At 40.9% G+C, this 15,310-nt stretch overlaps 2 protein-coding genes across 2 annotated transcripts in view; both read right to left on the bottom strand.

The window, feature by feature from the left end:
- Positions 1 to 8,374, bottom strand: part of LOC139304841 (ELKS/Rab6-interacting/CAST family member 1-like) — an 80,430-nt gene extending 72,056 nt beyond the window's left edge. Inside the window, exons 1-3 of the mRNA XM_070928728.1 lie at positions 7,871 to 8,374; positions 6,523 to 6,600; positions 6,124 to 6,279 (exon numbers count right to left, since the gene is read on the bottom strand). Of these exons, the coding sequence (XP_070784829.1) occupies positions 6,124 to 6,279; positions 6,523 to 6,600; positions 7,871 to 8,374 (738 nt within the window). The remainder of the gene's footprint in view (positions 1 to 6,123; positions 6,280 to 6,522; positions 6,601 to 7,870) is intronic.
- A 3,817-nt stretch (positions 8,375 to 12,191) lies between these two features.
- Positions 12,192 to 14,889, bottom strand: LOC139305367 (uncharacterized). The gene is made up of 4 exons (XM_070929341.1): positions 14,697 to 14,889; positions 14,527 to 14,595; positions 13,161 to 13,364; positions 12,192 to 12,606 (listed from the first exon to the last, which is right to left on the bottom strand). Exons 1-4 carry the CDS (start codon positions 14,887 to 14,889, stop codon positions 12,383 to 12,385), a joined length of 690 nt encoding a protein of 229 aa, XP_070785442.1. The 3' UTR covers positions 12,192 to 12,382.
- Between the last annotated feature and the right edge of the window lie 421 nt (positions 14,890 to 15,310).

Below are 15,310 nucleotides of genomic sequence, written 5' to 3'. Positions count from 1 at the left end.
CAGAGAACAGAGGAGAGACAGCAGAGATTACATAACATGATGCTTTTTTACCCAAAGCGGCTTTTAATAAGTGCATTCAACCATGTGGATACAACCCGAGAATTGCAAGAATCATGCAGTTGCAGAGTTGCAGATTTGCAGTTGAGAAGCGTGACTCCTGAGGAATGCACAAAATGTTTGCAGAATCCTTGTGTGAGTGTGAGTGTGTGTGTATATGTTCAGCTTTTTCTCTTTGACTCTCTTTCCATAAATCCTTCCTCTCCCCTTCCTTCGGCTCATCTATAACTCCCATCCAAAAGATTTACATCCAAGTTTTTAACAAGGAAACCCAGAAGATATCTTGTCAAAAAACAAAAATTCAATTCAGTACAATTCAACTTGGTTATGACTGAAAATCATCATTACCAAATGGCTCGTAATAACAAGAGATTTTGTAAATTCCTACAGTTACCCGTATTTCCACATCTCTCTTTTCTTCATCGCTAACTCCTCTCTTTAAGTCAATCTGTCACTTCTATCTTTCCATCCACCCTCCTCTTCTTCACCCGTTTCTCTCCCGTCACATCAGCATCCACCACTCTTTCCATTTCTCTGCATTACATTTGCTGTTTCCAGCTCAACTCATCCATGCCATCCATTCATCTCTCCTGCTTTCCTCCCTCCTCCTGGCACTCATCCAAATCTTTCCGGTTTGATCTATCCTTCTTATCCACTTTCCTAATTTCCTCCCTCTTCCTCTCTACGTTTTACAGATCTTTACATCTCAATCCATCTTCCCCCTCTCTCTTCCTCTCAGGTCTATGCTGGTATACGGGTTGCCAGTCGAGCATTTTTTGCAGCCAGTTGGCACAGAAACTCTTGCTGGCAACAGTTTTTTTTCCCTGTACAGTAAATGGAAATCTCACGCAGGAAACACTTGGCACCGTCCATTTCTATTGGATCCGAACTAATTTGAACCCATGGGGACAAACTCAATGCCAGCTTGGAGTAATGAAATCAGAAATGCAAGATGCTCAATTCAAATCTAGATGTAATAACATTAAGTACAGTGAGCAGTGATTAAAACTCCTAGTCCAAGGTGCATTTACAGTATATTTACAGTAAAATATCTGTTATGTGTTTAAGTACAACATTGCTCTTGTGCTCTTATAAAAACAAATTAATAAATGTTGTTGGCTATGATTATTTAACTTGTTTCAGGTTGTTTTATTCTTCCAGGGAAAAGATCAGAGGTCTGGTGGCACCGTGGATTTACACATTAACCTGAAGGCCTGATTTACTGCCATGTTCATAGAGTGGAAAATACACTCAAGTGCCAGTCTGTGTCTCCTTCTCTCTGTGTCTCTCTAACTTTGTCGCTCTTAGCAAAAGAGAAAAAGGCAGAAAAAAGAAAGATGATAGAAAAAAGGAAGGTAGGAGAGAGGAAAGACAATCTCATCTCTCTATCTCTGTCATCCCGCCCTCGACCTGAAGGCAAAGTGCCACCCTGGTGTAACGGGCACTGTGTTCACCTGCCTGTTTGGATTAACCTCCTCACTCACACACACACACACACACACACACACACACACAAGAGCTGACAAACCACCAGACCTTTCGCCCACTGGCCTCAGTAGTTAGTAAGTTTGCCACTTTAATTCGACCAAAAACAAACAAAACCTATGGGCTGAAAATAAACCAATATACATTTTGATGAAAGTCTATGAACAAATAGTCTTCCACCAATACGATGATATGATCTTACTGAACCAGTAAACAATCTCATGGAGATTCACATATTATCAGAGGAGACATGTTTTCTCCCTCTCTAGCAGACACACACAAACACACACACACACAAACACACACACACACACACACCCCTCTATTCCCAACCAGCACCTTGACTATTAGGTTAAATATTTAAAGAGAATGAAAACAGTGCAGCAGTCAAAGTACAACAGCCACTGGCTGCTGCACTTTCTCCAACACACACAAACACAAACACAAACACAAACACACACAACTTCTGACATCATACCAATGCCAAGTACCTTCTACTTCCATAAAACACGCACAAGTTGTTTGCATACAAACAAAAACATACACACTTGATAAAATTAGATATGGTGGATGCAGTACAGAGCAGTCCTGAACATGCACAGAAACATGCATATTTGTCTCCATGTGCACATACTGTATACACACTAACACACACACACGCAAATGTAAATACACAATTATAAACATGCAGGCAACTGTGCAATTTGCACCTCCACAGACACACACACACACACTTGTGTACACAAAAAGCCCAATTGTCCTGACACACACGTAAGGCTGCCAACAAACACGCAAGGACACAGATTCCCTCCTGGTTCAGTACTCTCTCTCTCTCTCTCTCTCTCTCTCTCTCTCTCTCCCTACCTCTCTCTCTCACAAACCCACACACAAACACAGCTGGCAACTGCTTCCCCTGAAAAATGCATATGTCCAAATTAAATGAAGAAATCAGTCACGCACACGCAAAAATGCAGCATATATGCATGTGTACATACAGAAGCACACAGTCTCAAACACACCTGAAACATGTATGAGACTGCTGACAAAACCAAATTACCATACAAGCCCCTTTTTCAAACATATAAACTGTCTCCCTCTCTTTCTCTTTCTCTCTCTCTCACACACACACACACTCCCACACTCACACACATGCCGGCTCTGACGTCACATGGCTCGCCTGGAGTACAGTAGATGATAGATTGAATCTAGCAGCCCCACAAACGGACAGACAGAGTGTTTATTGTTCAGCTGGTATGATTCAGGACAAACCATGTAGAACAGACACTCTCATTCAAAACTTAATGGTTATTCATAAATTAATTGAGGAAAATGCAAATATCAATATCATATTACACCTTATTGTGATTATTTCAGACTTCATTTTAGCATTAAACTCTTCTTACATGGATTCATTTTCAGGAGAGTTTGGTAACAGTGATGCTGAGTTGAACCCTGGACGTCATGGTTACGATCATGAATGCTAACTGCTGCTCGCCTTCTGCTTGAGCGTGTATATTTATTAAAAGCAAACGGACCGCTGTTAGGAGTGCAGAGGGTAGAAGAGGGGGAAAAAAAGAGATGACTAACTAACACGGAGAAGAGAAGAGGGACGGAAAGGAAAAAGAATGTAAAGCTTTCCTTTAGCATTCCAAACATTCCTATATTTTTTCACTTTTTTTCTGTGCTTCTCTTTTCTTTCTGCAAACTTACCTGCTGGGATCAAAGAGGTGGAACAAATTGGGTGAACTCACTCACTCACACACACACACAACAGAAACCAAAGCAAGGCAGTGCACTAAAAGTGACAAAGGAGACAGACAACACTGGCCGCAGTATTAGGCTAAATACAGCCGGCATCCGTGTTCAAGTCAATAGGTTCATTAGAACAGGGTGTGTCCGTTCTATTGAATTTAGTTCTGTGGCAGGAACTGCTCCACAGGCCCAGATGGAGAGCGAGGAGAGGGAAAAGAAGGACAGGGGGGCCGTGAAAGAGAGGGCGTCCGAAAGTGGGAGTGAAATGGTGAGACAGAGAGAAAAAGAGAGACCAGTGAGAAAGAGATGGAGAGTGTGGTGACAATGAGCGGATGGTGTGGTAAGAGAAAATGACTGGATGTGGGAAGAGAAACAAGAGAAAGCACGTGGCAATATAGAGAGAGAGAATAATAATTTAAAGCTCAGCGGGGAAGCAGCAAAAAAAAGAGCCTCCCATCTGATCTGCCTGAGAAATGAAAAATGTTGTTTTTAATTTACTTTCCTACAGACAGAAAGTAATAATGTTAAACAAAAAACAATCTTTCTCCCAAACAGCTGTGAGCAAGCACTCTGGGCCCTCTAACATCGGAGCCTCTTCCCTCTTGTCACTTTGCTATCTTTTAGTAAGAAGCATCACACACCCACCAGGTTGGTTAACATCAACATGCAGAATTTGCTTTCCTGATCTCACATAACTCAATATTTTTGCATTCAACCAAAAAAAGCTCTCACTGCCTTACATGCAGCTTTAACAATAGTTGTTGACCAATTGTTTGGTCTAGTGAATGTAAGACAACAGTAAAAAAAATACCCATCAAGTTCCTCGCGCCCAAGGTGACATCTTCAAACTGTCTATTTTGTCTAACTATATGAGACAAAGAAACACAGCAAATCCTCCGATTGTTAGTGCTGGAACCAGCAAATGTTTGGTATTTTTGTTTAATAAATGACTTAAATGAATAACTGATCAATTGTTGTAAGCATTACATATATAAAAATATTTGTATATTTACCAAAATATGCAATACACAACAAGACATTTATAATGACAATACTGTATTATTATACCATCATTTATTGGATCTTCTTTACAAAGACCTGTGCCTAACAAGTACAAACATGAGATCAGGAGAGTCTGTTATTCTGGTTTTGAATCTGTGGTGACACTTTGTAAGAACATGAGAGGAAAGGATTCAGGCAGAAGGAGAGGAAGAGATAAAGACAGAGGCGGGCGGAAGAGAGGTGAAGATAGTGGGCCGAGCATGAAGGAGGAGGTGAGTAAGTGAGGAAGTGTGGAGGAAGGACGAAGGGTGGAGATGAGATGCGCATTCCTCAGCAGGGGCGTGACACAGCGTGCATGTGTCCCAGAATTACTGGGAGGTAACTTAATTCAATTTCTAACACGAAGATGATGGCAAAGACAGTGAGAGAGGAGAGAAGGTGGGAGGGAGGGAGTAAAGTGAGAGCTGACTCACCATGTGATGACAGAAATAGAAGAAGAGAAGGAGAATGAGCAAGAACAGAGGGGGGAAAAAAGCCAGAGAAGAACAGAAAGGGAGAGGGAGAAGAGAGAGAAAGTGAAGGGATAATGAGAGCAGGAAATGAAAAGGATGCCTTTGGTTAAAAGGGTGTGATTTGTCTGGAGGAAAAGAAAGGGAATGAAAGTGACAGAGATTAAGAAAGACAGAGAGTGTCTCACATATCTCCCAACATTAGAGATCAGAAAATACTCCTACATGTCTCAACATGTGTATTGACTATAACATACCCAAAGAAGAGGAGTGTGTGTGTGTGTGTGTGTAAGTGTGAAGGCAGCTGAGGATTTTTCAAGAGGTGATAGGAGGCCAAATACATGATAGATTGATCAACTTATCATCTGTTCCTTTGTTCTCTCTCACACGGCATCACACACACACACACACACAAGACACACAGTTAAACTCAAGAGATTTATGGATACACACACACATGCATACTGCACATGTTCACACACACGCCAAACTGGCTGTAAATTTGTGTAAGCGAGTGATTTAATATCTGGTGATGTAATTCCACAACCTGAAGTCCTTTCCCACATATCATTTCAACATTAAATTTGTCTTGGGAGTCTTTGGAGCAACATCAAAGCCCCAAATAAACTCAAACACACATATATATGCAGAGATAAGAGCACCGGTTAATGACCTGATTCTTTCCTTGAATTAAGAATAAATGTAGCGAGGACTGAGCACTTTCTGCACCGGTTTCAAGATGACAGCGTGTGAAATTAGTCACTGAGAGGCAGCGAGCAACTGCCAGTGTGTGTGTGTGTGTGTGTGTGTGTGTGTGTGTGTGTGTGTGTGTGTGTGTGTGTGTGTGTGTGCAAGTCATCTCTTGTATAATATTGCAGCCTCCTGCCAGACTAGCTGTGCCTCCATCTCATCCAGATGGCTTCTGAACCAACAGACAGCTGGGAGTCCCCAACCAGGCAGCCCGCTTCATCTGTTTACCCGTCTTCAAGCGGCAAGACAAATCCACCAGAACAGTCCACAGAATGATCAGGGTATGCTCTCCTTTTGTGCCGGTCCATACACTGAGTAGAACTAATTTATCACAGGCAGCAAAGGATAAACCTTATCCAAAGCAAAAACTAACAGGGTTTGGCCAAAACGTAATTTCTAACTTGGATTTCCTGACTTTCCAGGTCCTGGATTAGCTGCGATGACAATGACATTAACCCAACCCTGGTCAGGATATTGTTGTTGACGTATCACGCAACACACATAGCTGCGCACACACACACACACACACACACACACACACACATACACAGAGAGGCCTCTTTCCTACCTGTGTTTCCTCCTGCACCACTCTGTACTGTTCCTTCCACACGGTCATCTTTGTGGCCTCGTCCTTCCTCAGCGCCCTCTCTTTTTTCAGCTCTGGACTCCAAAACGTCTTAATGGAGTTCATAGAGGAGCTCAACTTGGACTCCTTAGCCTCCAGCTGAAAGAAATCAACATTGAACGTTGTTCCTTTATTTTAACAAATGTTTATTTCTATTGACTGGGACCTTAAAAACACATTGATTACTTGCCTCCTAATGTTACTTATTCAATTTACAATTTACTTATAGCTATAATATTTGTTTTAAATTCAGGAACACACACGTAAACAAACACCTAAATAAAATGTGAAATCAATATTTTTTATATCTTCAGAGGTGTGTGTGTCTGCAAGTGTCCTTACTTCTCTGCGTAGTAGTTCGTTTTCTCTCAGCACTTCTCTTAACTGTGTCTGTAGGTCCGACATTGCACCGTCTCTCACCTGGTAACACACACAAACACACACAGTGTAAAATGTTTGACAACAGGAACATCATCATTTTTGTTCACGTCTCACAGTATAAACATTTTGTCTATTAGGAGATGCCACCTCTAAGAGTGAACTACTCCTTCTGAAAGCCACTGCTGCAGCTGAAAAATATACCACGCACAAACATGGAAATATGTATGTGAAGCACTTTGAGACTGTTACTGTGATTAAAACTTGTCAAGACTACAAATACGCATTTCTTCACATAGTGCACACCTAACTGCAATATTAATGAGAAAATGCTCCCCATAAAAATGTTTAATTAATCTTGACATGAGGACAGGAGTATATTAAAGAATCTTCAATTAATTTTTAAACAACAAACAGACTCTGCTTTGGTTTTGAAAAACTTATTTTAGGTATTTAGCTGAGCGTCTTATAGTTCTGCAAGCAAAAAGGCAGAATAGGTTTAACAATTTTAATAGAATCAAACACTGAAGATAAGATAAGATCCTTTATTAATCCCTCAGCGGGGGAAATTTGCAGCAAGTCACAGCATCCTCACAATAAACATAACATACAGTACATGAACGTGACATGCAATAGAGGAAAGCTTCAGAGAGTTCATTCATTCATCATTAGAAACATTAGAAAATGGAGGAGGGAGGTATGTGTGAGGAAGGAGAGATGCATCTTTCAGGTTATGACTAATGGTGCAGAGGGAGTGAGAGGGCAGACCTTAGTCTATTTAAACATACAGTATGAATACCCACACAACTCTTATTTTATTTAGTTGAAGCGTGACTTAAGAAGAAAACATTAACCACTCACATTCCCTCCTAGATTGAACAGGTGGACAATTCATGTGTGACAAAACATCTTGTTTGCTAAGCACAATTGATTTCATCTTTTATCTTTCCATGTTTACTTCAGACTCCCTCGTCGCTCAAAGGTGAAACAAAGATTATCTATGCCCTAAATCAATTTCATCCACACATTCCTTATCTGTTTATTCTAGACTTCATTTGAGCTCAGCAGTTTTGCCTTCTATTTGAGAGCAATTTTCAACAATGAAATGTTGCAGGGGATTCATGATTTTATGCCCAGAAAAAAAACTTCTTACCAAGAGGTAGTAAATAAGAAGCTCTCTTATATCTGTCTGTTCAATGTGAGGCTAGAACCAGGAGATAGTTAGCTTACCTTAGCATAAAGACTGGAGACTTGCCTGGCACTGACCAAAGGTTAAAAAAAAGAAAAAGAAGAAAATACTGCGATGCCTCACCTGTCTCATGGAGTGGGGCACAGTAGCCGCCTGTGAAAGCTGGTTTTGCAGCTCCCCCCCAAATGCTATTGCATCACTGGGCATGACCACTCCACCACCTCCCCCTCCTCCAGTGTTTATATTAGGACTGCTCCCCATGACAGCTGCCCTGATTCCGTAGGGGACCCTGGCCCCAGCTCTGCCCAGGGTCATGGTGCTTTTGGGCAGTGAGGGGTTCAGCCCGCTGCCGAGGCTCCCAATGCCGACCGGGTCATCAACTGAGTCAGTGAAGTACATGGGTCCGCCTGTAGCATAGGCAGCATTTAAAGACTGAATGTTCTCCATGGACAGGGTTTTACCGGAGCCAGTAAGTCCGCCGGTGGAGCTGCTGCTGCTGTTTCGCCGGTGTCCCAGGCGTGGGGAACGCGGGAGGCGTGGGGAGCGACCAGGACTCCCAGACACTGACCCGTTCCCATTGGATCCGACAACATCCAGCTTTGAGACGGAACGGGAGCTACCGTACATGGTAAGAGAATATGGTGTGTATTTGGTTCAAATGAATAAAGCAAGTGAATCAGAAATACATGCTCGAAATGACACACACATCAGCGTAAATACAAAAAAAGTAAGAAGGATGTCCAAAAAAATCTGAAAAGCTAAATGTGACGGCTGAAAACACAAACTCCTGTCCCTGTAGTCCTTCTTGACTTTAAATATCCTGATGCAGAGTTGACATAGTGAGCAAGGCCTTTCCAACTCCCCCTCTGTAATCAGTGGGCTTTGTTAGAAAGCAGTAATCAATAGGGCATCCCTTTAGATAAAGGCAGTTACTCCACAAGGCCAGGGATGATGGGATCACCTAAAAAGAAAGAAAGAAAGAGACAAAGACTTAGTGATCAGTGGAACAAAGATATACTGCGCTTAAGGTACAAAGGAGTACACTGGGTTTTTACCAGGTTATGGTTTTGATTAACCTACTCTTGGTGTACAGTATTTACTTTGTGCACTACTGTAAAGCCAAAACAGAATGTACGGCCAAATAATCCATTAGGCGCTCAACAGAAAATCAATTGAAGTGATTAATTAATCATATAAATAAAGTAAAATTACACACTTGTTGGCCATGGTTTGTCAAACTTCTCTTAATTTTATACCAGTTGAAATGTAATCTGTTTGGGTTTAGAGTATGGTATTGACTTTTCCAGGGTATAAAATGGGAAAGACCAAAGGCGTCTACAACAACATTATTGGCTCTACAAGGCTGGAACCCATATTGTAAAGGAAACCAAACTGTTCAAACAGATAAACACTGCCAAAGGCGCAAGCATCACCTGGTGTGTCAGTTCATACAGCATGATCACACAGGCTGCTTTGTCTCTCCGACACCCATTACACCTTCTTCTTAATATCACATGATGTCCTACCACCATCACACCAAAGTTACTGTCCTGCAGCCGTAATAAATAACTTTCAATCAGCTGATTTAATATTCATACAGGCTAATCATTTGTTTGCCTTCTGGATGAATTACATGTACTAAAATAGAATAATCCATGTTTTTTTATTCAGTCAATTAAATCTTGTTATTAATCCATTTTATTCTGCAATAATAATGTGGGAAGAAAACATAATACTGGAAAAATATAAATACATGCTTATCTGTCCTGTTAATCATGAGTCACACTCACAACGTTTCATATGAAGCAAAAACACCATGAACTCATGTCTTGTCATGCTTTTACCTCCTGGGAGTAGTCTGTGTGTGTGTGTGTGTGTGTGTGTGTGTGTGTGTGTGTGTGTGTGTGTGTTGGATGAAATAAATAACTTAAATACTAAAACTGATAAAGTCAAACAGGTCAAAGAAAAGAAACCTTGTAATTAAAACAGTGGTGACAATAATGAAAAATGTCACTCGTATCACATCAATGAACTTTGAAGGTGTAATCAGAAACTTTTAACTGTCTATTGCAAAAAAAATGATAAATGATGATGATGATGATAAATGCCTCAGATTCTGAGATTTCAAGCTTTCTGTTGTGAATAATGTGAACTCCCAGGCCCCTTGAACTACCCACCATGTGCTATACACTTAGTGAACAATAGTGCAGCAAAGATAGAGTAGGTTTCTTTGGTGTGAATACTTGTCAGCGTAGAATTTAGAAATTTGGGGAAAAGTTATTGGTCAACACTCATCATTCAGCCATTTGGGTATCCTTGGAGACAGTGATGTCATCCTCAGGTTAGTGGACCCACTGGACACACACATTGGCCATCTGATCCACACTCTCCCCTTACTAGAATGAACTAAAGCGAACTTAAACCACTTCATAAATACTCAGCATAAAAGTATTTTTTCTCTGGCTTGTTTCTTCTCTATAAGGCATGATATATCTTAAAATATTTACCCTCTAGTATAGTGCATTCTGTGGCTTTGACCTTAAAACTACTTACTACTGTTTGTCTGTAATGTTAAGCTGTTGCATTTACCCAGAGCTTCAGTTAACAAGAAGTCTGGGCCGCTTTCCATTATTGCACAATATGACATATATATTCAGATACTGTAAAAGAGTGGCATTACTAACAAAAGTTGAACATACACATAAACATTGGATGGGGACGATAGAAGTAGCTTATATAACGAGAAGATATAGAAACACTACTTTGCTTGTACCGTAAGGCAGATATTCTACACATCTCTTGTTGAGTAGTTTTCTGAAATATCTTTCCCTCAAAATGCGGCCTCTTACAAATTACTGGCTACAAAACTTCTTTTCTTTTCAAGTCTGATTAACTGTGCAGCCCATCAGTTGACCCCTACTTTGGGCCCCGACCCAGGCCTTTGACAGCCCTGCAGTGGTGTATCTTTTCAGCTGATGTTCTGCAAGGCACAGATCTTTGGCCACAGAGATGTTTCTGACAAGCAGTCAGTTACAGCCACACAGAGTCAACCGCAAACAGGGGACCATCTGCTCTGTCTCCCCTCAGGCCAAAAACACACACCTGGACAGAAACAGGCCAGGGCCCTGCCTCTAGCACAGGCACACACACACACACCCACACACACACTTAAATGCAGTATATGCACTTACTCAAACACGTGCAAAAACTGTGCAAATGTGCAGATCCACACAATCAGTCGACAAACACACACACACACACACACACACAGATATATTAATCCACAGACAAACAAACGTGAATAGACGACATATTCACAGATGAACACGCATGCACATCAGCTCAGTGGCCGTGAGTGATCATGTCACTAACAACACACACACACACACACACACACACACACAGTAATGCTTCATTTGATGTCAATCTGAGACTGCAGAGACAGAGTGTGTGTGTGTGTGTGTGTGTGTGTGTGTGTGTGTGTGTGTGTGTGTGTGTGTTCAGGGCTTTCCTCCTCCTCCCCTCTGGACCTGCTGACCTGTAGATAATGTATATGCTCATGTCCCATTTCTGCCTATAATGCAAAAACTGTTCAGTGTGTCTAGCTTCTTTTTGAGCCTTTATTTAAGGATTTATTGGACAAACGCACACACACACACACACACACACACACATACTGGTTTTCATTTATAATGGGGACCAACTTTTTAATCATCACCTGCGGGGACCACCCTTTCTAGAGGGCCTAGAAGTGTGAAAAAAATTAGGTACACTTGCCACTGCTTAGTTAGCCTATACACGCCTTCAAATCTCTACATTGATGAAGTAATGATTTCACCATGCTAACTGGGGACCTATGAAAAACACAGTGAACAGGGTTGACGGGGACCGAATTTAAATATAATTTGCATAATTTTGCATAACTCACACAGATTCCCATTTGATTACTGGGGACCATGCTAGAATTATCATTATTAGTATTACTATAAGTATTATTTCTACATTAAAATGGCAAATTATATACATCTATATCAAGTCAAACCTCAGATTATTGCATTTTACTTCTCACAAGGTTGACTCACAATAAAAATGGCTGAGCATACACAGTTGCTCCTGCGACATGTACTGTAAACTGCTACCTGGCTGAAATTGAGTTGTCCTTGACCACCCTGGTTATGTCTTCATATTAATTTTTCATAGTTAGCCACCTGCTACCCATAGGGATGAGACCAAATACCCAAATACAGACACGGAAACAAACCACAATAATGGCACTTAGCACCACCCTAATAATACTACCAATCATCTCACACATTTGTCGTAAGTTACATGTAGTTTGTAGGAGTGACTGTCATTAGTTAAATTCCAAGAAATCAAACTCTCATTTAAATTGCACATTTAAACTTTTTAATGACTCCAGGTAACTGGAAAACTCAGAGGCCTGCCCAGTCTCTTTCTCTCACATTTCACTTCTGACAGCAAGCAAATATTGAATGTGAACAATGCAAAACATTTGAAAACTGCTTTGCAAATATATTTTGAAACTAGGAAATGCATTTAACATGCATTCAACACCTTAAGTATTTTGCTGAGGAATTTGAATGTAAACCAGCCTGTGCGTTGGTAATCACCATACTAATTACACTGAACTTTTCTTTTGTAGGCTGTAATGCGGTTATAAACATAAAATTTCAAGGTTTGCCAGTCCCGGTTCTTGAGAGCTTCTGGTTCAGCCCTTAAACATTTCTCACAGTCACTTTTTGCCGGTACAACACAAGAAGTGATGAATTGTTTCATGTGCCTCTCCACCGCCTGCACCTCTGTCTGCTGCCAGGGTGTTTTTTTCTGGCCAGCTTTACCTGTAAGTGAGCAGAAAAACTAATTTGTAAATAAAAGTAGAAGGAAGGGTGTGAGCTACAAGTCCTGTAAGTTCTAAAGCCGGTATCAGTATATGTATATGCCAACATCTACAGTACAAATTGAGCGTTCAACAATTTGTGCATTCTGCCACTTGGGCTGAAATGAACACTGGGGAAGAGGAAATCAACAATATTTATCATACACGTATACATCATCTTCTACCAGATTAGATACTGTGCTTGAGGATATCGGTTTTGACACAAGGCTGCTTAAGTGGCATTATGCAATCAAACTAAAAAAGTAGAATGCGTTTAAAAACCTTTTGGATAACCATCATGCTAAAGTAAAGCACTACTACATTACTATGGTTTCAGCAATGTTAGCTTCTTGAACATAATGTCAATTAATATTAAAGCTACTTTAACTACTTGAAACACTAACACATATGCTTCTACCAAATGAGTAACTAGTTCTTACTATACATCCATCCGTTGGTTACACTGTTTAACCTATTCAGGCTCATAGGTCCGTTACTAGAATAACTAAAATTTACCTCTGGAAGAGGGTCTCACAACACTGACTCCAGAAGCTACCTCATCCTCTGCTGATGGCGGTTTGTGTCTCTTGCGTGTTGGTGGGACTTCATTCCCCTCTGTAGGTGGAAGAGTCTCCTCTGTTGATGGCGGTTTGTGTCTCTTGTGTGTTGGTGGGATTTCATTCCCCTCTGCAGGTGGAAGAGTCTCCTCTGCTGATGGTTCTATGAAAAAAAATAACATTCTCAATAAGATGCATACTTCACATGTACTACAAGAATGCTGACCATACCCAATCAATGTGTCATTTGTTTTTGCAGGAACACTTAATTATAAAACATTTAGGTGCATTCAACTATTAAAAAGGTTCAGTGTGTCGGATTTAGGGGGATCCATTATCAAAAATGGAATATAACATTAATATAATTTCCTGAAACTAAGAATCGTGTTTTCGTTAGCTTAGAATGAGCCCTTTATATCTACATAGGGAGCGGGTCCTCTTCCACAGAGTCCGCCATGTTGCACCGCCATGTTTCTACAGTAGCCCAGAACAGACAAACAGGGCCTTTCATGTTTTTACGTTGAAGTGACAGTTTGAATTTGGTGGCATGAATGCACCGATTGGAAGATGAAGAAGAGGAATACCATTACCTGATAAAAGTTAAGTTCGACCTCTTTGTCTGTCCACACTTCCTCTCTCTTGATCACCCAAGCGTGTACACTTTCTATATCCCTCTCTTTCTCTCCTTCCTTGTCTCGTCTTTTTTAGCAAGTCAATTAAATTATGTTTAAATATCAGCATTATTTAATACATTTCTGTTCCTGGTAGCAAAGCTAGTTCACTAAAGCTGGGAAGCCTCTGCTCACACTTATTTTTAGCTGCTGATTTTAGAAAAGCAAGACACAGTGTGTCTTCTATTTACTCAATGGTAATGTTTTTGTTAAATAAAACATGCTCACAAACTAACCATTCAAGACAGGTAGTCTTGTATGGTCATTTTAGTGGTGTTGCTTATGCTAATGATCAAATCTCACAAACGTGCACCTCCTCACCAACAGGTTTTAGAACAAGAATATTAAAACGTTCTTGCACGAGGCCCAATTAATCTAACTACCAGGTTGCTCTGCAGCTGCCTAGGTGACACATGTCCTATAACAGCACTCAGCAAAGAATGAGGTAGAATCAACCATGGTGCGACGGTTGGAAAGTAAGGTTGCTGAAGGCCTTTTTACAGATTGGGACTTTAACAAAACAAAGAAATATATATATATATATACACATATATACACACACACATCTTGTATCACTAAATGATTTTGGTGACTATGCTCTAATAAACTTACGCACCTATTTCTTTTTGACATTAAACTACTGACACTACATACCATCAACAGTAGATGAACAGTGTGCTTCCTCTCCGCTCCTGTCTTCCTCATCATTGCCCAGAACTTTTTCTATGGGAGACATACCAAGTACAGCTAATAAATGTGATCAAATAAAAAGAAAAAGGATGGAAAAATGATGGTAGACAAAGGAAAATAAAAATAAAACATACCATTTGGACCTATCGTGATTTCATCCAAGTTCTTGCCATGGAACTCCGCTAATCTTCCTTGCTCGAGTGCCATTAGAAGTTTGCTGATCTTGGCGAGTTGCAGAGTCTTCTCAGGGAGTCGATAGAACTCACGATGGATTCTAATGTCATGACCAAGAAAGTTGGCCAGCTGGTCCATCTCTGTGTCTGTCATGTTCAGCACTGTTGAAAGGGTTGCAGCATGCTTTCGTAGTTTGGTGGATGTCAGTGCCTTAGGACACTTTGCACCACACGCCTTTGCAAAGCCACGGAGGCAGTCTGAACCACGGAAATGCGTCTTAGCTGCAGGTCTTGCAAACATATAAGTATTATCTTTTAGAACCCCACAAGCCTCTCTCTGCGAAACCAGGAGTTGTAATGCAAACAGCATTTTCGGAGTCACAAGAATTGGAACCGGTCTACCCCGCTTTCCCCTGATGACTATCCTTGAGAAATGTCTGCAAAGTTTTTTTTCCACTTCGGAGAGTGCCCAGTCCAAATCCTGGTGGGGATCAGACGTGTCCCTTGACAAAAATGCAGACAAGGGCATGCTTGCCACCTCTCCTTCCCTGCGTCGGTTAAAGAGGATGATCTGT

Source organism: Enoplosus armatus, chromosome 22, assembly GCF_043641665.1.
Source record: "Enoplosus armatus isolate fEnoArm2 chromosome 22, fEnoArm2.hap1, whole genome shotgun sequence".
NCBI classification, from domain to species: Eukaryota; Metazoa; Chordata; class Actinopteri; order Centrarchiformes; family Enoplosidae; genus Enoplosus; species Enoplosus armatus.
This window is presented reverse-complemented; position numbering and strand designations above follow the sequence as displayed.

Bases quoted from the DNA above. Each gene is read 5' to 3' on its own strand.
- LOC139305367 (XM_070929341.1), bottom strand. From the start codon at position 14,889: ATGACAGACACAGAGATGGACCAGCTGGCCAACTTTCTTGGTCATGAC. The intron at 14,596-14,696 runs GTATGTTTTATT...TGTCTCCCATAG, and splicing joins AATCACGATAGGTCCAAATG to AAAAAGTTCTGGGCAATGAT. The intron at 13,365-14,526 runs GTATGTAGTGTC...TTTTTTTCATAG, and splicing joins CTGTTCATCTACTGTTGATG to AACCATCAGCAGAGGAGACT.